This window comes from Mus caroli, unplaced genomic scaffold (assembly GCF_978045245.1).
Source record: "Mus caroli unplaced genomic scaffold, Mus_caroli_1 scaffold_15, whole genome shotgun sequence".
NCBI lineage: Eukaryota > Metazoa > Chordata > Mammalia > Rodentia > Muridae > Mus > Mus caroli.
Genome location: NW_028227270.1, coordinates 67794328 through 67818469, shown reverse-complemented (window position 1 = coordinate 67818469; position 24142 = coordinate 67794328). Strand labels below are relative to the sequence as shown.

General features: G+C 46.0%; 1 protein-coding gene across 3 annotated transcripts in view; it reads left to right on the top strand.

Moving 5' to 3' along the window:
• The first annotated feature begins 1093 nt into the window (after positions 1-1093).
• Positions 1094-24142, top strand: part of Shc3 (SHC adaptor protein 3) — a 161782-nt gene continuing 138733 nt past the window's right edge. For 2 of the 3 annotated variants that reach the window (XM_021180505.3, XM_085831079.1), the window contains exon 1: positions 1094-3568. In XM_021180505.3, coding sequence (XP_021036164.2) covers positions 2690-3568 — 879 coding nt within the window. In that variant the 5' untranslated portion in view covers positions 1094-2689. The remainder of the gene's footprint in view (positions 3569-24142) is intronic. The other variant, XM_029468657.2, reaches the window with a different exon arrangement.

The window sequence follows — 24142 nt, the reverse complement described above, 5'->3', positions numbered from 1 at the left end:
CCCCTAAATGACACAGACTAAGCTTTCACATTTTGAAAGAAAGGTGGTCAGGATTAGACTTCAACATAAGCATCCGGTGAACATGTGATAGTCACAGCATAGCGCAGACTTTGAACATGGCATCTAGAATTCTCTATCCTCGTTCTCACCGGTGCCAGTTTGTTGTGAGTTGACAACCCAGAGCTTGGGCTTTGGGGGATCATGCCTAAAATAAGGGACAGCCAGGCTCCCTAGGGCGAACAAAGGGCTCTCCTGGGATAGGCACGTGAGCAGAGCTCCCCTGCAGGGGCTGTGGAATTCCATCTGACGCACTTGGGCTCTTTAATTTATTTTCTTTTTTCCTGTACACCAAAATATTCATATCACTTTCCAGCTAACAGCAGCTCTAGCTGTACTATATGATATTCTTGGTATATTAACGTCTAACACCAACGAGTCTAATTGTTGTATGTAAATTTACACCGCCATTCATATTTTCTCAGTCGGCTCCCTCCGTTGGCCTCATAATAGAATCCAAAGTGTCCTTGTTGGCTAAAGGGTTAAATGATGTAGCTTTGGGATCCCCTCCGCTGCTCTGGAGACTTAGCTTGCATAGGTCTTCTTTATTCCTTTATTAGGAAAGACTTCATGGGGAAGAGGCTAGCCTTTGACTGGGTCTTCTGTGTGCATTCATAATAAAAGCTGGTACATTCATGGCTGCTCCGTGAGGTAGAAGAACCAGTGAATGAAAGTTTGGGTACAGCTCACCTCCCAGAGAGTGGTCCTGCTTCACCCGGAACTGACCCGATAATCTCCAACACCCTTATAAAGCTAATTTTCCCCATCTCTCTATACCGGCTTGTTTCTTCCTCCCAGAATTTTTGTAATCAATCTGGGTGGTGTTATTTTTTTTCTTTCTCTTTTTTTTCCCACACTGCTGTTGGATAAAAGATCCCGCCCTTGATTGAAATGGAATCTTCCACTATTGAGCGAGCCTTTGTTGAATGAGTCATCGGCTCAGCCTCTCATTGGCTGAGGCCGCCTGAGCCCAGGGGATTGCCTGGCACCGGCTGCAAGGACCCGCTCCATTCACAGAAACGCTGGCTCGCTCGCCGGCCCTTTCATTCACACAAACAGCATCTCATTCACATTCGGTCTGTTTTTTTTTTTTTTTTCTTTTTCTTTTTTTCTTTTTTTGTCTGCTTCTAATGAAGAAGACCACGGTTTGGGAATGGTGGGGCTGACTTGCTTCAGATTGGAGGGGGACTCCAATCACCATCGAAATCGTCCGTGGGGTGCGCATCTGCTGTTGCTATGCGAGCTAGAGGAAGGGAGAAAAGAGAGTGCGGGGTGGCTGTTCAGCTAGGGCTGCCGCGCGGTTGGAGAGCGGTGGGGACGTGTTTGCTGCGCCAGGGCGGGCCTGGCGGCTCTGCGCTTTTTCGTCCTCTGGAACCGGCCTCACTTGCACGCCCGCCACGGGTGGCTCTCCCTAAACTCCCTTCCTGGGGCTCCCAGAAAGCCTGGGAACCGCACTGCCACCCGAGATCAGCCCCGGGCGTGAGAAGACTCAGGGTAACCTGCTAGTGTGCTAGAAGGCAAATGCATTCGCTTGCACAGAAGTTACCAGGAAACTTTGACAGCGATTGACTTCTCGGTGGTGCAGGCTATCTGTCTTAACGCATGAGGCCACCTGGTAGAGGCCACCGAGGAAGGGCTCAGTGGGTCTCAGAATCTTGGACAGACCCTCGGGGAGGCTGTTGATGTTCTATTCTCCCAAGCGTCAGGAAGAAGGCCTGTGCGTGTCACTGCAAGCCTGGGCCCGACTCGCAAGGAAGAGGCCATTCTTGCTGTGGATTTGATGGACAGTTAGAGCAGCCGCATTTTTTTTCCCTGCCTGACTGCAGGGCTGCAAGCAGCAACTGAAGGAACATTGAAACGGATTGGTAATGCTACTAAGGCATGCTTCCAGGGCTTAAACACATTCACTTGGAATAAAACTCGAAACGAGGCCCTCTTTTTTTTTTTTTGGCATGGATTTCTGGAGCCTGTTGCCGCTCAGCAGAGAAGCACTGTTTTTTTGTTTTTTTTTTTTGTTTTTTTTTTTTTTTGAAGTAGATTTTTCAACTGAACCCTAGCTGAATATGGCTGCTGACTGCTGTAAATTATTAGGGAAGACCCCCTCTGAGCTGTACTGAGAAGAAATTTCTGTGCTGATTTTTTTTTTTTTTTCGTGAATTGGTACAGGATTTGCACGGCCACAGATACATGGCTGCTCTGCTGATCTGAACAAGAAAAGCAAACCACAGGAAACTGACAGGTTTCTTTTTCTTTCTTAAATATTCATCTGCTGGTGAAGGGTCCCCCCTCTTTTTTTTTCCTACTTAAAAATTCTTGCTACTTTCCAAAATCAGGATTCATCAGGATTCGCCTTGAAGACTTCTTAAAAAGCCTTCGTCACATTTGAACGCATCCCTGTCAGACACTTCTGGGCTTCATCCACATGAGCTGAGCAAGGGAAGAGCAAGCCATTGCACGGAATAATGGGTTGCGGAAAGTTCAAGAGATCATTTGACGGGACTGGATTTACCTTTGGCACAGATGCGGGATGGGGAGGGGGTAGGTGAAAAGGCAAAGACTGGAAGGAAATATCTGCGAAGGTAGAAAAAGGAAATTTGAGAACTGATTGGCTGTAGTTGCTGTCAGCGGGTGGATGTCGTTTTCTTCTCTCTTCTTTTTGCTACAGGAAGTGATTTGCGGAGCTCACCGAGCCTTTGTTGAGAAGGGTCTCCTCAGAGTGAGTCACGCTTTTGCTGGGAGCAGCCCCGTGCAGCTGGCCGCTCGCCCCATCAGCCGCAACTATGACTTTTGCAAGGCAAGCGTTCCACCCCAACCCTCGGTCTCCAGGGCCCGCGCTGCGTGGCTGCTGCTCTGCTGCCTTGTAACGGTGAAAAGGGCTCGGTCGTCGGCCTCGGCTGTCCCTCTCCGGAAAGGCTGTCCTGGGACTCGGGCTCCTCGTCCCGCTCGGGGGACCGCGGCTCGTGTGCTATGCGCGGCAGTCCGCGCCGGGGCCGGCAGCAGCAGCGCCCGGGTGGATGCGGCGAGCCCACGGAGGGGCATGCTTCCACGCACCAAGTACAACCGCTTCAGGAATGACTCGGTGACATCGGTCGATGACCTTCTCCACAGCCTGTCGGTGAGCGGCAGCGGCGGCAAGGTCTCGGCGGAGCCCGCGGCGAGCCCCTACCTGGTGTCGGGCGAGGCGCTGCGCAAGGCGCCGGACGATGGGCCCGGCAGCCTGGGCCACCTGCTCCACAAGGTGTCCCACTTGAAACTCTCCAGCTCCGGCCTGCGTGGCCTGTCGTCGGCCGCCCGGGAGCGGGCAGGAGCGCGGCTCTCGGGCAGCTGCAGCGCGCCCAGCCTGGCGGCCCCGGACGGCGGCAGCGCGACCCCCGGGTCCCGCGCCCCGGCCGCCAGCATGAGTGCCACCAGGAAGAGCCGGGCCGGCGACGAGCCACTGCCCAGGCCCCCTCGGAGCGCGCCGCACGCCAGCGACCAGGTGCTGGGGCCGGGAGTCACCTATGTGGTCAAGGTGGGTAATCCGAGCACACTGCTGGGCGGGGGTCTTGGAGACAGGGTGCGGTGGGGAGGAGGAAGTCAGGGCTGGGGACAGATGTCCTTCTCTGAAGCCCCAGGGTTCAGGGACAAGCCCCAGGGAACACAGACGACAGTTGGATGTTAGGAAATGCGCCCTCCTTAGCCATTCTCTTGCTCGACAGGGCAAGGAGTGAACTAGAAATGCTCTGTGTGGGGGAAAGGTTGAACTGTCTGGTCACCTCGCATGGAGCCTGCTTTCCCCAAGGCACCGTTGTTGAAGCATTCTTTGGTCACCTGGCTTCATCAGATGTCCCTCTCTCCCGAGGAATCCATCCCTGAGATTATGATCTGGCCTACTAGAGATACACTTGTCAAGCCTGGCAGCCAGCCTTCTCCCCGATGAGCGATGTCACAACTTCTGTGTCCTCCCCTGGCGGAGGGGTGGGCTATAGTTACCCCCCAGAGCAAGAGCAACCAGCTTCTAGAGGGCAGGGCAGGAGGCACTGCCTTGCTTCCTATAAAAGATGGGTTCTAGCATCTTACCCAGAAAGATTTTCTTTGGCTCTGAACTGTTTTGGTTTACACCCATGGGGAGCATTTGAGACTATTTTTCAGGGTGATAGAAGTCTTACCTTTTCATGGACTAAAGAGGGAATGAGGTTGTGGCTCTTGGACCCACCTGAGGGAAAGGAGCTTTTCTTGCAACACAAAAAAATGATAATTTTAAAGATCCCAACGTAACTGATAGAATCCCCGCAGCTCTCAAGTGTGCCAAGGCCTGTAAGGTACCCAGCACAGCTCAGCCCATCTGCCAAATGCTCATTTCTTCCAGCCAGACCAGCTGCAGCAGACACAGCCATGCTTTGCCCAGATGAGAGCCAGGAGAGAGACCAGGGGCTCATTTCATCGTGCTCCCCCTCCCCTTCCACGCTCTGCCCCAGGGCACTGCTTTTTCGGTTGAAGTAGACTGTCTCAGTCACCTGTGTCAACAAACCTGTGGGACAGACGTCTGGCCTGTAAGGGGTAGTTGCAGATCTAATTTAAAACTTCCATAGGACACTTCTTCAGATAAAATGCAGCATCTTGGCAGCATGGAACCAAATTCCCTAAGGAATGCACATTATCTTTGACTGTATAAAACGCTTGTAGGGAATGTGGCCGAGGACCTCCCTCTCTTCAGCTTGCTTTTAATTGGTCCTCTCAGCTACTGAACACAAATCACATATACTGTCACCATACTTTCACAAAGGGGACACAGATCAGCATAATATACACGCACATCCTGTTGCGTGTATCTCAGGAAAGGATGACTGCTGATCATTTAACTGATACGTCCAGGGCCCAAAGGGCAAAGCCAACCCGATAAGCAAAGGAAATCCAACACTGACAACCTTGGGATTAAACTGCCTGGAATGTAGTCATTACCTCTGGTAGTCTCCTAATTGCCTCTTCTGCTTGTTTCTGTTAAGTGTTTAAAAAATAGGTAAATAGAGCTTGGGAAGAGCTGTTGGGGTATGTATCCAGTAGAACGTAGAGGGTTGCTTTCAAAACGAGGGACATTTTTTCAAACTCATACTTTAAAAGAACCATTTGACTTGGCGTCAGCTGTACCAGTGCCCAAACAGTAGGTCAGTGAATCTGGAATTTGAATATTCAGCCAGACAAATTAAAATGGTATTTTAGGGAGAAAAATCACTTTAATGAAGGCTTTGCCCTTGTGAGATGACGCCACAGGACCAACATAGGAAGATAAGATAGCCTGCTTAGCCTGGGATCTCTCTGTGGGGACAGTTTTGAGTTATCCCAGTGTCAGCAGCCATATATCCAGGGTCAGAAAGCTGATTGGGTCTACTCAGAGGCTATGTGTGTCCCCAGGAAGAGGGTACAGCAGTGCCCCAGAGGCACCTACACATAGAGATGCAGGCACCAGTGACCCACACTATAGTGACCCAGTTGTTATTGGCCTGGTTGTTTATCTGCAGCTGTGAATGTTTATGCTCACAGGAGCATAAAGCCAGGGGTGGTTCCCCGCATCTCCGGAGAAGTTTGAGATCACACAGAAAGGAAGCCAGACAGACACTAAAGGACAATTGCAGTCCTTGTGTGCATAATCACGTGGCCCTCTGTTGGCACATGTGAGCAGATTTCCCACATTGTCATGTTGACTTCAAAACCGACTAGTTTTATTGAAAAAAAAAAAACCACAAAACTAAAAAAACCTCTTACGTTGGTGTTTATCTGATGGTGTCATTGCTGAATGAAGGGTTCTTCTGGAACCTTCAAAAGCCTGCATCTTAAACCCGGAACTCAGTTCTAAAACCCTAGGGTTTAGAGTTTGTGAAAGGACTCAACTCCTTTCTATACACTTGTTTTTCTAAGTTAAAGAATGCCTCGGATGTTTTCTAGATTTCTGGAAAATCCCAACATTGCATCATCACACCCGATCGATGAGAAGTACTTCCTGGGAGGTGGCTACTGGATGTCGGATACAGGAGTGATAACTCCAACACGTCAAGTTCATCTACTTGAGAGGGCACTGTGGATACTGAGGCTGGGTGGGTTTTGATTTGTTTCTGTGGGCAGCTGCTAACGTTGAAGGAGTATGAGAAACTGGAAACTAAAAAGAGTTCCCAACCAGCAGGATTCCTAGCTCCCTGCACATTTAACCCATATTTTCTGCCACCCTTGAGCCTGCTGTTAGTTTATCCCTTTCTTTCCATAAAAAAGCACCCCTCCCCCTACATGCCCAGACAGGGTCTTAGTATCCCAGGCTGGCTTTGAACTTACTATATAGTCAATGATGACCTTGAACTTCTGATCCTCCTGTCTCCCTCCACCTCTGTATGGAGATTGCAAGTGTGCATAGCCCTGTCTGATCTCTGGAGATCCCCTGGTGCTGGAGATCATACCTGGGGCTTCCAGCATCCTGGGTAAGCACTCTGCAGACTTGATGACAACCTGAGCCTGCTGTTCAATAAGGGTGGGGGGCTTATGCACCCTGGAGGGCTCAGCTTTAGACTTTGCCAGCCAGGTCTCAGTGGCAACACTATGTTATCCCTCTAAGTATTCCAGACACATGCTTAATTGTGGTAACATAATAGAGAATGAACAACAAGCCATGCCCCGGATAGACAGAACGTAAACCCTGACAGCTAAGAACCATGAACAGGGTCATGATGTGCCAATCTAAAGCTTGCTTTCTATTTGGATGTAAGGGTCACTGGAGATGGCTGGAGATAAAGGAGAGCAGTTCTGCGACTCCCCACCTGTGCTGTGAGTGTGGCTGGCATGGGGCTCTCTCAGGCTGCTCCTCCTTCTCTTTCCTAGTTCCAGTCAGGGAGACTTTAGGAAGGAAAGCTGGTCTGAGCCTGGCACCGAAGAGCCGTTGCAGACAAGCAGGTCTACGGCCTGGTTTTGGAACTGCTTGGTGCTTGCAGAGACAACAGTTGTGGGCTGTGAGACTGTGAGACTGTGGTCTGCATCAGGCCAGCTGCTGGCCCCAACATGATCAACAAAAGAAAGGCTCTGTAGAACCACATTTTAAAAGGCTCAGAGGGGTTGATGTGCTGAGATGTGACCACGTTTAGGGCAGTCCCAAGTGCAAACTACCAAAATAAGATCAAACTGAGAATGGCTGAGGTCCTTGCACTGAGCGGTGCACACTGTGGTTGCCACCCAGGGAGCTGGCAGCCTGGGCTGCTCATAGATCCCGCTGACCCCTCCATATCAGTTTGTGCCATCACTTCTTTACTGGGGTGAAAATGACAGGGTCTCTATGGAAATGTCATTATTGGGAATTGACCCCAGGGCCACACACATGCTCAGTTAGAATTCTACCACTGACTCCCCAGGCGTAGAGGAGGTTTTACCAACTGACAAGGAGGGAGTTTTTCCTGGTATGTTGGGACTGGTTTTCTTCTAGAGCTAAGTTTTTTTTTTTTTAATGCTTTTAAAATCATTTTTTCTCTGGTTTATGAAACTAGTGACATCTGGAGTTTGTGAGTCATCTGTTTTATTCATTAATCTTCTATTTATCTTTATGGGTGGTTTTTATAAACTAGATTTATTCTGAAATTTATTCTTAAATTTTGATTTGACTCATCTACAACGACGTCTTTTTCTTACAGCTTTTATTTTTTTAGTAACTATGAGTAAAGTTCATGCAAACCAGTGCTTGCCAAGTCCTTATGAGTCCACCCAGGAGGCCTCAGACGGTGAAACTAATTGGATTTTTGTTTTGGTTCTAGATGAGTTGAACTTTAAAGGTTGATATTTTCTCTTAAAGTTGTTTAACCACCTTGGAATGTGTAGCTTGCATGCAAATACTGCCTAAAACATTTGAACGATAGATAGCTTTAGAAACTCTCATGACGTTAATGGTTCTTAATTTGGTCTGGAAAATGTGTTCTCTCTTATGTGACATAAGTGTTGATTTGTTAAATGAACACACTTGCCACATATCTATACTTATATCCCACTGCAAAGTACATACATGTGCCATATGCAACACACATCATATACATATATACCTCATATCCTACACACACACACACACACACACACACACACACACACACACACACACACAGGCATGCTCACGCACACACATATGCACAATCTGTCTAAAGATATACCACATACACATATACAAACACACTACACTACACTACACCACACATGAAAGCACAACTCCATACCCCATACATGTTGTTATAACTAATTAATACACACACATACACCATGCATCATATATGTATACATCTGTACATCCCACATATACAATCACAGATATACACAAATGCCACATACCGCATATACACACCACATGCCGTGTTACATACATACCCTTATTCACACATTGTAGAGATATGCACAAGCCATATATACACATACATATACTACATATTATATACATATACAACACATACCTATAGATATACACACATGTACTGCACTCAGACTCAGAGCTTACATCACATATATATGTGCCTTCCATTGCATATATATATATGTATATATGTATATATATATATGCTACACACTGTATCATAGATAGTACATATCACATACACATATACTGCATAGATATACACAAATGCCATATATTATACATACACATATACAGCATGTGTCACAAACATACAACCCTCACATTGCATATTTATACACATGCTGCATCTCTCACACACACACACACATGCACACACACACACACCACATACACAGTGCTTTCATACATGCAACACATCACATATCACATATTCACACACAAGCTCCTTTCCATCTCTGCAACCCATAGGTGAACAACCAATTATATTTCAGATTGGGACAATCTCCATTCTCATTCAAAAAGCCGAATTTCTAGAAATTCCCAATTATCTAGCAAGTCTCGTGTATATTCATGCTTAAGAAACAACACCCGGATGATAAGTTATCAGTGAGACTTTGTCCTGCACAAAACAGACCTGCCTGTGCATCAGGTTTCCCCTGTCCACAGATGCCTGTGTTTTGAAAGGTTGTATGATAAGTAACCTTTTTTTTTTTTTTTTTTGGTTTTTTTGAGACAGGGTTTCTCTGTGTAGCCCTGGCTGTCCTGGAGCTCACTTTGTAGACCAGGCTGGCCTCGAACTCAGAAATCCGCCTGCCTCTGCCTCCCGAGTGCTGGGATTAAAGGCATGTGCCACCACACCCGGTGATAAGTAACCTTTAAGCAAAGCCCTGGTGACAGAGAAGTTGGCTCATCTTACAAGCAGTGCTGAATTGTGGCCTTGGCATGGGTTGCCATGCATCAGTATCTGGGCTGGCTGGTGAGAGGCAGGGCAGCTCTTTACGGACTTGAATGGTCAGTTCGTTTCTCTAGACTACATTGTCCTGCTTTGGAGGTTGTAACCAGGAGGCTGGACTGATAGAAATGTTGGAATCATGATTGGGAGGGTTCTGGCGCTGACATCTGACCCCATTGGAAAGATGGGCCTGTAACAGGCGTTGCACCTTCAGAAGCACAGTTGCCTGGGTGGAAGAGGGCTGGCCTGCTGTGCTGGGGTTGACACCAGTGCCAGCTGGGTGGGAAAGTATGGTAGAGACAAGAAGGAACAGGAGAGCTAGAGTACTCATGGAAACGGAAGAGGAAAAGGTGGAATCGTTTCATTTACAATGGGATCATTATGAATATATGACTGAAATCTGTGAATAGATAAGACTGAAAGAAATGGCCAGGTGTGCATATATCCTATCTGGAGAGGAAAAAAACAACTTGTTAACACATAAAACCTCTGATATTTGCTGGATAAAGGATATCATCCAGGTAGGAGACACTGAACAGGGATAGACTGTTGAGTGGGGGGATGTTGCCCACAGTAAGTGCACTGGAATGTATACTGACCACTCGAGTGTGTGTGTCTGTGTGTGTGTTTGTATGTGAGACTGTATTTTAGCATGTATACTGACCATGTGTGTGTGTGTGTGACTATAGTCTAGCATGTATAGTGACTATGTGTGTGTGTGACTGTACTCTAGCATGTACAGTGACTCTGTGTGTGTGTGTGTGTTTGTATGTGTATAACTCAACTCAAGGATATAGATAATAGCCATGGAGTATGGTTAACTGCATATGAGGATAGTTGACGTTTGTGCATGTGTGAACTATACATGCCTCCTAGTGTGCTTGTGGTAATTATGGCTTTCTTGTAGTGGCAAAGCCAGGTCATTTTGTGCTACTTTGATTTACCATCACCTTTTCCCCACCAAAGCGACAACATTGCCAAGAACCCCTGTTAAGCATGTTTACCCGTGACCACATTATCTCACGAGAGATTCTTTCCTGCATGTTCGTTTCTGAGTTTTGAAATAATCATAATACAATGTTAATCTAGCTGGAGTTGAGGGGACAGCGCATCTGCTTTGGATCACTTGACTTCCAGCAGTGTGTCAAGAATGGGAATCTGGCTCTCTGCAGTTGGGGGTAACATAGTGTGTTTTCACACCTGTCAGGGGAGTCAGGAAAGGTATGTTGGGTGCCTCTTAACCCTCCTGTCACCCACAGGAGGTGGCTGTTACTATTCTCTGGGAGTTCACGCCATCCTGGCTTCCAGCTGGTGCTCTTTGAGGGGTCAGGATCCAGAAATCGCTGAGTTGATAGCTACAGCTTATCACATCCGTGGATACATCAATCCCAGGATTCCGGGCTTAGGGATGTACTGTGCTGTCCCAGGGTTCACCAGATAGTGAGATCTGGGTTTCTAGCCATGATTTTCAGATCTTATGAGAAACTGACCATGCACCCTGAATCTGCAGAAAAGGCATTTTGAGGAGATAGCTTGGGAAAGGGCCTTGTAGTATCCACGAGAGCTTCTGGGTTTCTGATCACCCAGTAGCCATGTGAATACATTGGAAACCCCTTAAAGTCAAGGTATTCTGAGAAAAAAGTTTAAATAACTCATTGTTCTAGTGCTGAGACTTCAGATGTGAAGCCACAATAGGATGTCTTTGGAAATGTGTTCTTGTTCCAAAGAGGAAACCTATACCACAGAGCCTTCATTCCCTTCTGCCTATTGAGGAGGAGGAGAAGCAAAGTATCCATTCAAAAGTATGTGTGTGTGTGTGAGTGCATGTGTGTGTATGTGTGTATATTTGTATGTGTGTGTATATGAGTGTATTTGTGTGTGTGTGTGAATGTGTGAATGTATGTGTGTGTGTGTGCATGTATGCATGTGTGAGTGCATGTGTGTGAATGTGTGTGAATGTATGTGTGTATATTTGTATGTGTGTGTATATGAGTGTATGTGTGTGTATGTGTGCATGTATGCATGTGTGAGTGCATGTGTGTGTATGTGTGTGAATGTATGTGTGTATATTTGTATGTGTGTGTATATGAGTGTATGTGTGAATGTATGTGTGTGTGCATGTATGCATGTGTGTGTGCATGTGTGATTATGTGTGTGTGAGCATATGTGTGTATATTTGTATGTGTGAATGCATATGTGTGTATATGTGTGTGAGTGTGTATGTGTGAATGCATGTGTGTATATGTGTGTGAGTGTATGTGTGTGTATATGAGTGTATATGTGTGTATGTGTAAGTGTATGTGTGTTCCCATCCATGTGGGGGGTACATGTTCCTCAGTTTCTCTCCACTTTATTTTTCGAGATAGGCTCTTTAGCTGAATGTAGAGAGCACTGATGCAGTTAGACTCGCTGGCCAGGAAGCCCCCAGAATCTGCCTGTCTCTGTCTCCCCAGCCTCAGAGACAGACCACAGGTGGACGTCACCTTACCTAGTTTTTATTTGAATGTTATGGGCTGGGTCAAACGCGGGTGCTTGTGAACAAGCACTTCACTGTCTGGGCACCATCCCATCCCCTGTCCCAAGTGGGAAGTTTACTTTGTCCCAGCTTTTCAAAGTCCCTGGAACTTGGCCTTCACTTGGCCTCAGGACGGCCATGCTACCTGCTGGGGTCATTCTGAGAAACTCCATCTGCTTGCAACCCATGATGGTTTGGCAGTCATTCCAGAGGCTCCTGCAGACAATGACTTTAATACTGTGCCTTTTACTTCACAGACATTAACTATTTATACTGCCAACATCGCAAACACAAAATGCCTGTTAAAGAAAAAATATTAAAAATCAAACCAAGTGTAACGTGTTACCTCACCATACGTTCATGTGTATGGGGCTGAGTGATCACGTATGGAGGTCTCCGAGACTGTCGAGTAAATGTTTTTTTTTTTTTTTTTTTTAAGTAGACTCTCTTGGGTATTTTATCACAGTAAGGGAAAACTGACTAACATGCATAGAGCTGTGAATAGAAGTGTGTGTGTGTGCTTGCATGCTAGAAGTTAATATCAGGGCTTTTCTTCAATTGCATTTCACCTTAGTTTTTGAGACTGGATTTCTCAATGAACCTGGAGCTTGCCAGTTCTGCAGTTCTGCAGAAAGCCCCAGGAATTCTGCTGACTCCACCTCCACAGTGATAGAATTGCAGGCGCACACTGCTGTACCCTCTTTTTTTTGTTTTGTTTTGTTTTTTTCGAGACAGGGTTTCTCTGTATAGCCCTGGCTGTCCTGGAACTCACTTTGTAGACCAGGCTGGCCTTAAACTCAGAAATCCACCTGCCTCTGCCTCCCGAGTGCTGGGATTAAAGGCGTGTGCCACCACTGCCCGGTTGCTGTACCCTCTTTTAATGCAGATTCTGGGGGATTGATTGCTGGTTCTCACGCTTACGTGGCCAATCCTTTACCAACTGTGTTGTCTTCCCGGTCCAGTGTTCCGAGGTCTGAGTCCTTGGTTCCTGAAAGTCTCCAGGCTCTGATGGCTATTGGCTCCGGGAGCAGCGTGCATGCTTTCTGGCATCACCACATGATTGGTAGCAAGTGTAGCAGCAGAATGCATGGCATCATGTGTGTTAGAGGGACAGGGTCACCCCAGGCATCCAGGGTGTGTGACCACTAAAATGGAAACCCCATGGTGTTTTTCCTCTAATTTGCCAATATCCATTAAAAACTGATAATTTGTAGATGCGGTTTTCTCATTTTGAGATTTGCTCTTGCAGCACTTTGGAGATGGCTCCGTTCGTAAAATAGTTCTCGTTGAAAACATGAAGACCCCAGTTTGACCCAGAACTCACTAAAAACACCAGGCATGGTGGTACGTGTTTGTGATCTCCAGTTCTAGGGAGGCACTGGATCCCCGAGGGTTTCTGGCCAGACAGTTTAGCCTTCTTGGTGATTTCCAGGCCAGCAAATGATCTTGTCTAAAACAAACAACAACCAACCAACCAAAACGAGGCTGCATGGTGCCTAAAGAAGGACACCTGAGGTTGAGCTCTGGTCTCCACACACATACCCTCCCAGGCTCCTGCAAACATACAAGAACATTTACTAACGCACATGCACACACGCACACACACACACACACACACACACACACACACACACACAAGAGATGTACTTATGAAAAGTTCAATAAACATTTCTGACAGGTGTTTCTATTTGACTTTGACCCAGTTAAAGGAAGCACAATCAGAAAGTGGAACTACTCAGAGGTGGGCAAGGAGCCTAGATTCTGAGATGTCTACCTATTGTCCCACTGTCCATGTCCATCTGTAGGAGAGAAGCAGCAGGTGGCTGCTCTGCCCTTTCCACTCTCTCCGAAGGCCAGGGTCTGAGGGTCCCGGCTGGTCTCTGAGGTGGAAGGCCTGCCTTGTTTAAGGACTTGGCTGTATGAGAAGCTGCTGGCACCTCTGCCTGAAGAACAGAGCTGTGGCTCTTCTCGATGAAGTCACACCTCCTGTAATGAGCATAAGCATTTTTGCACAGTGACATATTAACTCAGGTGGGAGAAAAAAGAAGAATTCCAAATATGGCTACTTGGGGGGGAGTTGTTTTTGCTTATGGATGGGGGTCACTTGAGCAAAGGCAGTGTAAAGGTGGCTACACCCGTGAAGAAAATGGCTCTCCCAGCAAGATTAACAGTTAGGTGTCCCTCATCCCTGGGGAGGTTGTGGTATCTTGAGCCCTTCTCTAATCATGATGGAATGTTGATGGCCCCATCTAGTGTACAACCCCACGGCTGCTGTGAGGTCATGAGCCCAGTGGACATGTTACTCCAGAAGATAGCGTTCACAACATTGTTCCCTGTCTTCTAGCTTTAATAAGATTTCTTTCCCAACTTCCCCTGGGCCTTGTATGGAGTGATACACATGTCCCACATAGGCCCAGGAACTTGACAGTCATTTATTCTCAAAACTTTAACTAGTTATGGGTGTTGCTAGATTATAGCTGTTGCCCAGTATAAAGAGAAGTTTCTCTGGCTAGGGTGAGAACAGCAGTAATCTATAGGTGCAAACAGAAATACTTACAAGGCAGTTTGACAATACGGCCACTTAACAAGAGCAATAGTAGTAGGTTCCCCGCTAGGCCTATGAGTTCTTGAGCCATGGGTTTGGCCAGTGTAATAGTAGTCAGGGATCTTTAGAAAAATTGAACTGATAGATTAAAAACCATATATATATATATATATATATATATATATATATATAAAGATATGTAACATATGCAAATATGACTACACACATGCATGAATGGATTTATTAAAGTGGCTTACAGGCTGTGGTCTGACAATTCCAGCGATGCCTGTTTCCCAACAGAAATTCTATGAATTCAATAGTTGTTCAGTCCACGAGGCTGGATGTCTCAGCTGGTCTTCAGCATGCACAGGAATCCTGAAGAAGCAGGGCTCTAATGCCAGTGAGGGAATATGGACTTGCCAGTGAGAGTGAGGGCAAGCCGGCAGAGAACAAGCATCCTTCTTCCACGACTTGATATAGGCTCTGACCCAGATTTAAGGTAGGTCCTCCTACCTCAAATGATCCAGTCAAGAAAAATCCCTCACAGGTGTGGCCAGCAGCTTGGGTTTTTAGCTAATCCAGATGTTATGAAGTTTCCAATCAAGAATAGCCATCCCAATCAGGGTTTACAGTACTAGGCCTTAATTGTCTTTTGGAAACTCTCCAGAGTTTTTTCTTTTGCTAAGAGATCTGCAACCCCATCAGCCCACTCTGCTTTATATCCCATAGCCATGAGATCATGATCTGACATGCCACATTCATGAGACCATGCTCTGACATGCCACATCCATGAGATCATGCTCTGACATGTTGCATACATGAGGTTAATGCTCTGACATATTACAGCCATGAGACCATGATCTGACATATTACAGCCATGACATCATGCTCTGACATGCCACATCCATGAGATCATGCTCTGACATGTTACAGACATGAGGCTAATGTTCTGACATGTTACAGCCATGAGACTAATGCTTTGATATGATACAGCTATGAGACCATGCTCTGACATATTACAGTCATGAAGCTACTGCTCTAACTCTGTTTTCTTGCCCAGCCCTGTTCTACATGCTATAGATGTGAGCCCATGTTCTGATTCTGTCTCCTTCCCTGTAATGTACTCACACTCTCTCTTCTACCCTCTTTTCCTCCTCCTCTGCCTTTATCCCCTCCTCGTGAACTAGCTCCTATGTCCCATCCACCTTCCAGATTGTTCCACACTATTCCCCAGGAAAACCATTTTTGAACTCCACATTTCTGGTGCCAGTATATGTCCCTGACACTTCCTCTCCTCCCCAACTTGGCACCAAAAGAGCAGAGAGCAACTCTAATAATTGCCCAGCTTAGCCCCAACTCCCAGCACAGCCTCCCCCAGAATGGGAGCTTTTTAAGTATCCATTGAACTGGAAAACTAATTTGTACATTGACAGACCAATAGAGGGATGGGTAGGAAGGGATGACAACTCAAAAACCACCCAAAATGAAACAGAAGAGAGTCCCACCGCTGCATGTCATGTGGATGTGAACAAGAGAATTGATTGAGGGAGGGGCTGGGGAGGTGGATCAGTAGGTAAGAGTCCTTGGTCTGCCTGCCTAAGGACCTGAGTTCAAATCCTCAGCACTCTCCCAAAGAACCAGGAGTGGATGCCTATACGTACAAGGTCAGCATTGGAAGGGGCAGTGCCTTAGGGTTTCCATTGCTGTGAAGAGACACCATGACCAAGGCAACTCTTGTAAAGGACAATATTTAATCGGGGCTGGTTTATAGATTCTGAGATTCAGTCCATTATCGTCATGGTATGAAGCATGACAGTGTCCAGGCAGGTATGACGCTGGAGGAGCTGAGAATTCTACATCTTGTTCCGAAGGCAAACAGGAGAAAACCGGCTCCCACATGGCTAGGAGGAGGGTCTGAAAGTCCACTTTCACCATGACACACTTCCTCCAACAAGGCCACACCCACTCCAACAAGGCCACACCCACTTTGACAAGGCTACACCCACTCCAACAAGGCCACACCCACTCCAACAAGGCCACACCCTAATAGTGTCACTTTCCAGGCCAACCATCACCCAAACCACCACCGGAGAGACAGGTAGACCCCAAGAACTTGCTGGTCAGCAGCCTAGTTCAAATGGCAACCTTGCAATCCATGGAGAGTCACTGAGAGAGTAATAGAGGATGGCGTCCAAATTCCTGCTCAAGACCCCACATCCACATTCATGAAAGTGTGCACAGTCATGTACTCAGGCATTGCCTTGGCTGATCTTGGTCATCAACTTGAGTGGATCTAGACTCAACTAAGAAAAAAGCTGTTGGGCACTCTTGTGAGAAATGTTCTTGATCAGGTTATTTGAAATGGGAAGATCTACCTTGAATAGGGATGACACCTTTTGGTAGCAGCCAGATAGCAGGGATAGAAGGAAACTTTGTTTCTTGTCTCCTGGCCAGTTCATCTAACCCTGTTTGCAAGTTCATCTAACTATCTGACTGTGACCGCAGCTGCAGCTGACACCTTCCTTTCCTGACATCAGAACCCAGTGTCCTTAATCTCCCAGGATGGAATGAAGACCAGCAGCCCTCTTGGTATTGTACCAGAGTTTCAGTGCCAGATCAGGACTCCTAAATCAGAGACTTTCGAGTCATTCTCAGACATGCTCATGACATCTGCTCAGGCGCAAGACTTATTTCTGCCTAATGACGCTTCAAATGTTCCTTCTCTCCGCATGACTTTTGCCCTCGTTCATGCCTTGGTTATTGCGAACACTCCTGGGTGTGGCTAGCAATTGCTTTGGGGCGTGGCTAGCAATTGTTCTTATCCACTTAGAGGAAAGTGTGATTGTTTCCCAGTGTGCACAGCAACCAGATCCTTGACGGGGGTACATGTGGAGGCCATAGAGGTTGACTTCCAGTATCTTCCTCTATTGGTGTCTACCTTCAGAAGGTTCTTTAAGCCTAACTCACTGTTTCAGCTAAGCTGGCTGCCTAGCAAGCTCTATGCTCTTCTTGCCTTGGCTTTCCCAGGGCTGGGGTTACAGACACGCAGCATCATTTGTGTGCTGGAAAACTCAGATCCTCAGGCTTGTGTGGCAAGCACTTTACCCACTGAGCCACCTCCCCTCCCCAGCCCTAATGCCTCTAATTATATCGGCCTTAGAGAAGGTCTGTGGCTGCCACATTTCTACCCTTCCCTACCCATCTTTCTTGGAAGCATTTGCCCAGGTCCATGGCACATTTTAGCAACCAGCAGTAATTCTTTCCCATTCTCGATGCTGCTGCTGGTGGTCTGTTGCGGCCTGCCCGCAGTCCACAACACGAATGGTTCAACTGAGAATGGCAGTTCGCTGAAAAGAGAGGAATCTAGACGGGGCGGAAGAAAGAATGGAGCTAAGACAAATCCTGATCAAAGCTCAATTTTACTATTTCCAGACACTCAGTTATAAAGGAAGGGGGAGGGAACCCAATATCCCGCCAAGTAACTCAGGGTCCAGTAGCAGGACGAACACGTGTGTGCCTCCAGGCAGCAAAGGCAGGTTCCAGCAGTGGGCGTGGCAGGACGAATGAGCACGTAGCTCCACCCTTGAGCAAGCAGGTTCCAGGCTGGGGGAAGGGAGGCCACATTTCCTCCCATTAGTTAACAAAACAAAAATAAAAAAGGGGGTGTCCTGAGTTAGAAAAATTATCTATGTTCAATAGTTCTGCCTGAGTTCTTAGGGCTAAAGAAAAAACCTATTTCCGTGGGATTCCCTAACTTTTCTAATGGTAAACTGTATCTGGCTAAGACTGTCTTTAAAGCACTGAAGGAATAGCAGCGCTGGGCTGTAGGCTCTGACTTTATAATGCTAATTAGTGCTGAATAGGTAGCTACCTGTTTGCATTTTAAGTAGGGCGTTGGAACCCTGGCTGAGTTTAACTAAACAATTTTAGAATAACACTGAGCTGATAATTATCCGCAATTTTGGGTGAAAGGCAGGGGAAACAGTGAGAAGGGGTTAAGACTGGCTGGCTCCTAGTACAAGGCCAGTTGGCTTTTTTTTTTTTTTATTTGGGTGGGAGGCAGTGAAGGGCCTGCCCTTACGACAGCAAGGTCTCCAACCTATCTCCCCCCTATTAATTAAGTTTAAATAGGCAATGCTTAACAGAGGTGATCAAATGATTCTTTTCATCCATAGATGAGTGTGCCTTTAACCTTGTCTTGGGTGGACATTGACCTGATTCCTCCCGTGAGCATTATAACAACTCACATCTGTGGCTCTTGGTATCTTTTGGGGAGGGGAGGCAGAGCCTTAAGTATTTTTGGTTTTTAGCTGGAGTCAGATACCAACCTCTTACAAATCAGGTGTGTCACACAGGGAACTCAGAAACGGTCAAGCTGGACCTTCCCTCTGCAGTAATCTCCTGCGCCAAGCGGTACCCATACTGTATTCATATGATTATGAATCAGTAGCGCAGTTCTGAGTTTATGCGCGGTCTCTATATGAGACTTGTCAACCTCAGATTTAGCAAGGCCTAGACAAGAATTATGTCAGTATTAACACCATTAATTTTGGTTAAAATAGGAGCTGAAAGTCTTTCCTCTTCATATCTGTTATTCCCTAGCCTGAGGAACTAAGGACACCTTGCAGTAACAGCAAGGGTGAAAAGCCAGAGGCCAGCTAAGGGACTAAGCCCATCTCTATTAAAATAAGAACTAATCTCTGTAAATATATATGAAATTTCTACTTCTCTAGCTCTCCTGGTAAATCTAAATCTTATCTTAGACTAAAAAGCCACATGCTGGGATGTCCTTGGAAGGGAGATTAGCAGTACCACCTGTTTGCTCTTAGGGGCGGAGAACCGGAGAATGTAGATTGACCTGCTTGAGAAAAGGAAGAATTCTAAACAATGAGAGTGTAGCAATGTAAATTTTCTGTTTGGAGAAGTCAAGGTACTTTATTTAGATGCAAATTGTAAAACTAAAGTTAATCTCAAATTAGAAGTAACTGGGTGCCAGTGGCGTTCCGCTGCAGACTGACCTTTAATGTCAGTTTGCAAAAAGTTTAGGACAAATAAGGTGAAGGCAAGATGAGCCTTTGGTGACCTTGGGGGAAATGCTCTGAATTAACTTTGCTAGGTAATTTAGAATATAGGAATCTCTAATAATTGAACTGAATATTAGACCAGTCTAAGATTGAGTTAGAATGGCTGGTCACACTGAAGAAGAGTGAAAAATCATTATGACTCTATTAAATGACTAATTTTACTAAGTCTGAATATACAGTCTCTGATGTACTATTGCCATAAAGTTAAAAGGCTAGAAGCTAGTCTAAACTGGAAAAATGACAAGCAAGGATTTAAGGTAACCTTCCCTTGAGAAGCATTAGTTAATAAAATACTTTCCACTTAGGAAGCAATATATACTGAAAGATTAAAACTTTTGGCTTCTTGTAAAGAAGCAGAAACAATAAACATTTTTCTTACATAATGTAAAGCTATATTAGCCATACGTAGAGGCAAAATTTTCTAGTGATTACCAGTTTACTAGAAGCAAAAATCTTTGAATTTAAGCATTATTTTAAACATCTGAATAGATCTGTAACACTGTTAAAAAGAAATTTTCTTGAACACAGGGAAAAACTTTTTTGGCATTGTTTGCAAAACAAAAGAAAGGGCAACAAGCCGCTCTGGGGATGCCCAGAGCCCTGTATTGACTCAAAGGTAAAATACTTTTTAATCTGAGCATTAATCTTAAATTTGCAATCAAACTGCAAGCTGCAGTCAATGGAACAATGGCAGTTTTAACCATAATTTTTAAGTTTTTGTGCAAGGTTAGGATAATACCTACAACTTTGGGAAAGCAAAACCTAGGTTTAAAACAATTTATCACTGTTAAAATCAATATTAGAAGCATTACTATCATATTACGAAGTTTGGATATCAATTAATACCTATGAATACCTATTAAAGCAAGCTTTAACGCTTTAATAAAGAGGCATTGCGTTATATCTTATCTTAAATTTTACTATTTAGGATAGGAACCACATTATTCATTATCTAAACTAGAAATATCTTAAGAGACTCAGCCTCTGAAGCTTAATCTCAAACTCTAACTCGCTTCAGGGCCTCACCAACTTTTTCCCAGGTTCCACAATCTATCGTTTCTTCTTCTTTGAACCATGGACAACAGCTATCTATCTTATCTAAAAGATTTCTGACTTTGAACCCTTCCTTCTTCCACCTAAGCAGCTTTCTAAAAAGCTGCGGCACACCGCCTGTCTCCGTATCTAGTTCCGATTAACGAACTACTGACCCCAAGCAGAAACAGTGTTGGGTCAGCACTGATTCAAACTTGATTCGTATCTTACCGCATCCTCAGCAACACTTTACAAAACTGAAATTTTTTAGGCTAGCGCTAGCATGTGTACCTGTCCGTTGCTCCGATGCTCCTCCGATACGAAGATCCTTTCCTTTCTTGTGGAGCTCCACACAGCAGTTGTTTCTCTTAGCATCCCTCTGCCATTCTTCAGGTCCCTGTTTGGGCGCCAACTGTTGCGGCCTGCCCGCAGTCCACAACACGAACGGTTCAACTGAGAATGGCAGTTCGCTGAAAAGAGAGGAATCTAGACGGGGCGGAAGAAAGAATGGAGCTAAGACAAATCCTGATCAAAGCTCAATTTTACTATTTCCAGACACTCAGTTATAAAGGAAGGGGGAGGGAACCCAATATCCCGCCAAGTAACTCAGGGTCCAGTAGCAGGACGAACACGTGTGTGCCTCCAGGCAGCAAAGGCAGGTTCCAGCAGTGGGCGTGGCAGGACGAATGAGCACGTAGCTCCACCCTTGAGCAAGCAGGTTCCAGGCTGGAGGAAGGGAGGCCACAGTGGTCTGTGTCTGTGGTGATCCCATGAAGGTCACAGTTTTGCCCCAACCTACACCATGAATCTGGCTGCATTCCTGTGAAGAGGTCACTTAGCAGTCTATAAACTTTCAGAAGTCAGGGGGGATTTCCCTAGTTTTCAGTTATAATAAGATCTGAAGCGGTTCTTGAATTTCACCCATGTCTCTTCCAGTGTCTAATAAGGTGAACCGTGTGCTTAAAAAAATCGTTCTCAGCTGATGTGACACATCATTCATCTTTCTGAAATTCCTGCCTATCTTCTCGTCGCCCTAATTAAAACAAAAGCTCTTCATTTTTCCCTTGGTTACAGAACTCAATTAGAATTCCTTATATGAGAACACCATTTAGCCAGAGCCTTACCTCCTATCCTCTGCCTCCCAGAGCTCCACCCACATAGAACAACCTCTTTTCCTATTGCCCTCTGGGCTGACTCAGGCTCTCTCCCTTAGAGAACCTGTACCTCATCTCATTCCAATGTGAGTGATGCCCTCTAAGCCTTCCAGACTCAGCTCAAATAAACAACCAAGCTGGCCTCCCGTGCCAGCGGGTGGTGGCTAATTGTCGGGGTTCCCTACAACCCTATTTATCCTTGTATTTGCCACTTCAGTTCATATGGAGATTGTACTTGCTGCTTAGCCCAGGGTCCTTAAAAGCCCGTGATGAATTAATAAGCCCCACTTATAAGGAAATGGTAATCTAGAGAGGTCTGTCACGTGTACAATGTGAGGCTCTGAGTTACATGATGTGCTATGGTTATATGTTTGTGTTCTCTAAACTTCCTATGTGGAAAATCTTAGCCCTTAGGGCAACAGCATAAGGGGGCAGGAGCTTTCAGAGGTAATTAGGTCATGAGTGTGTAAATGGCACTGGTGCCTTCCTGAAAGGACCCCAGAGAGCTCAATGGCCCTCTTTATACAATATGTCACAGCTATTTCCACATATTGGCCCTACTGACACCTTTACCATGGGCTTCGGGCCTGTGTAGCTGTGGGTAACATATATTGGCTGCTTAGGATCCCAGTCTGTGGAGTATTTTGTTCTAGCTGCTTGGGGCTGGTTAAGAGATGCAGGAAGCCATGGATTATAGGAAAGGGGGTCAACCAGTTGTCATAGTCTGTCTCTATTTGAATTCCTGAGACTGGATAATTTATAAATAGAAGTTTACCTTTGCTCACAGTCTGGAGACTCAAGAGGCCAACCTGGGGTGGTAGGAAGCAGCAGGAAAAGTGTGGGTGTTCAAAAAGAGGCAACAGGTACACCACCATTCTACGGGGTAATGTACTCTTTTGATATCTAGCCAGTCCTGTGAGAGCGAGGATAGGCTCATCATTGCCACATGGTTCTGGTCCATTCCTGAGTGCTCTGAATCAGATGCTCATCAAGCGACGTCCAATCTGAGTTTCAGAGATGACAATCCATACTCCATGTGACATCCATCACTTCCCGAGACTCTCCTGGGCAAAGGGTGGATAATATGCGAGGACAGGAGAACAGAGGTTGCAGTAGCCCATGAGACTGGAAGATCATTGGCTAGGAGGTTGGTGTAGGGGCTTTTTAGGGCATTAGGAAAGGATCTCTGATTCCGAGTGCACACTGTTCTTACACAGAGCACTTGAGTTCATTCTCAACCATCTCAATAATGGGTGGCTCACAACCCTGCAATTTCACACACACCCTGCCCCCTGCCTGGGATATAATGCCCCTTTCTGACCTCCATGGGCATCCACATTTACTGCACGCACACACATACAAGGGCACATAGGCAGAGACCTCCCTCCAACTAACTAAAATCTTTTAAAAAAATAAATTAGAAAAGAAATAAGTTAAAGGACTAGGGAGATGGCTCAGCTGCCTATAGTGGTTGCTGTGTGAGCACGAGGACCTATGTTTGAAAGCCAGAACTCCCATAAAAAGCTGAACATGGCCATGGGCACCTGTAACCTCAGTGCTGTTGGACATGGACACAGGAGGGCTGCTGGGTTTTGCTGGCTGCTGACCTAGCCATAGGCTCTGTGATGGACCTTGCCTCATAGCAATAAGGCAAACAGTCACAGAGCAGGATATGTGACATCCTCTGGCCTTCAGGATCACACAGATACAGTCATCTGCATGCATACTTGTGTATATCACACACACACACACACACACACACACACACACACACACACACACACACACACAGAGAGAGAGAGAGAGAGAGAGAGAGAGAGAGAGAGAGAGAGAGAGAGAGAGAGACTGACTTTAAAGATGAAGATAACTCCAAAGAACTCTATTTGGTCCTCTTCCATTACTGTTCCTTCTCTGAGCTGTCGGACTGTGCGCCACAGCCTGCCCTATGGCTTCATAAGTTGCTCCATAGATGGGAAGTATAATTAGCAGACCCATGAATTCCATTCCTCTTCTTCCTTGCAGATCGCCACAGGAGGGTTTCAGTCAGTGACCAGGCTTTAATGAGCGCCTCATGAGACCATTATTAAGTTAAAATGCTGCACAGACAGAGTGTTTCCCAAACAGAAAGCTAAACCCTCTAACACATCCCTGTGCATTCACCTCTAATTAAAACACACGGGTTCACGGACAAGAAAAGGGAGCAGAATGAATGAATCAACAGGTATTTTTTTGATGGCTCAATCATGTCCCTAGTCCTGTGGAGAATGTGGTAGGTGGTAAAAAATGGTACAGGGGGTTTTCTAGGAGCTTATTGTGGGGAACAATTATCTCCACTTTACAATTTATACCTCTTAAGAGTCCTGGAGAGTCAAACAGTGCAAGTGAGGCAGTTTACTCTGCAAACTTGCAAAGCTAGGCAGCGGCCTAGCGAAAAGGCTAAGATGGCTGGCAAGTCC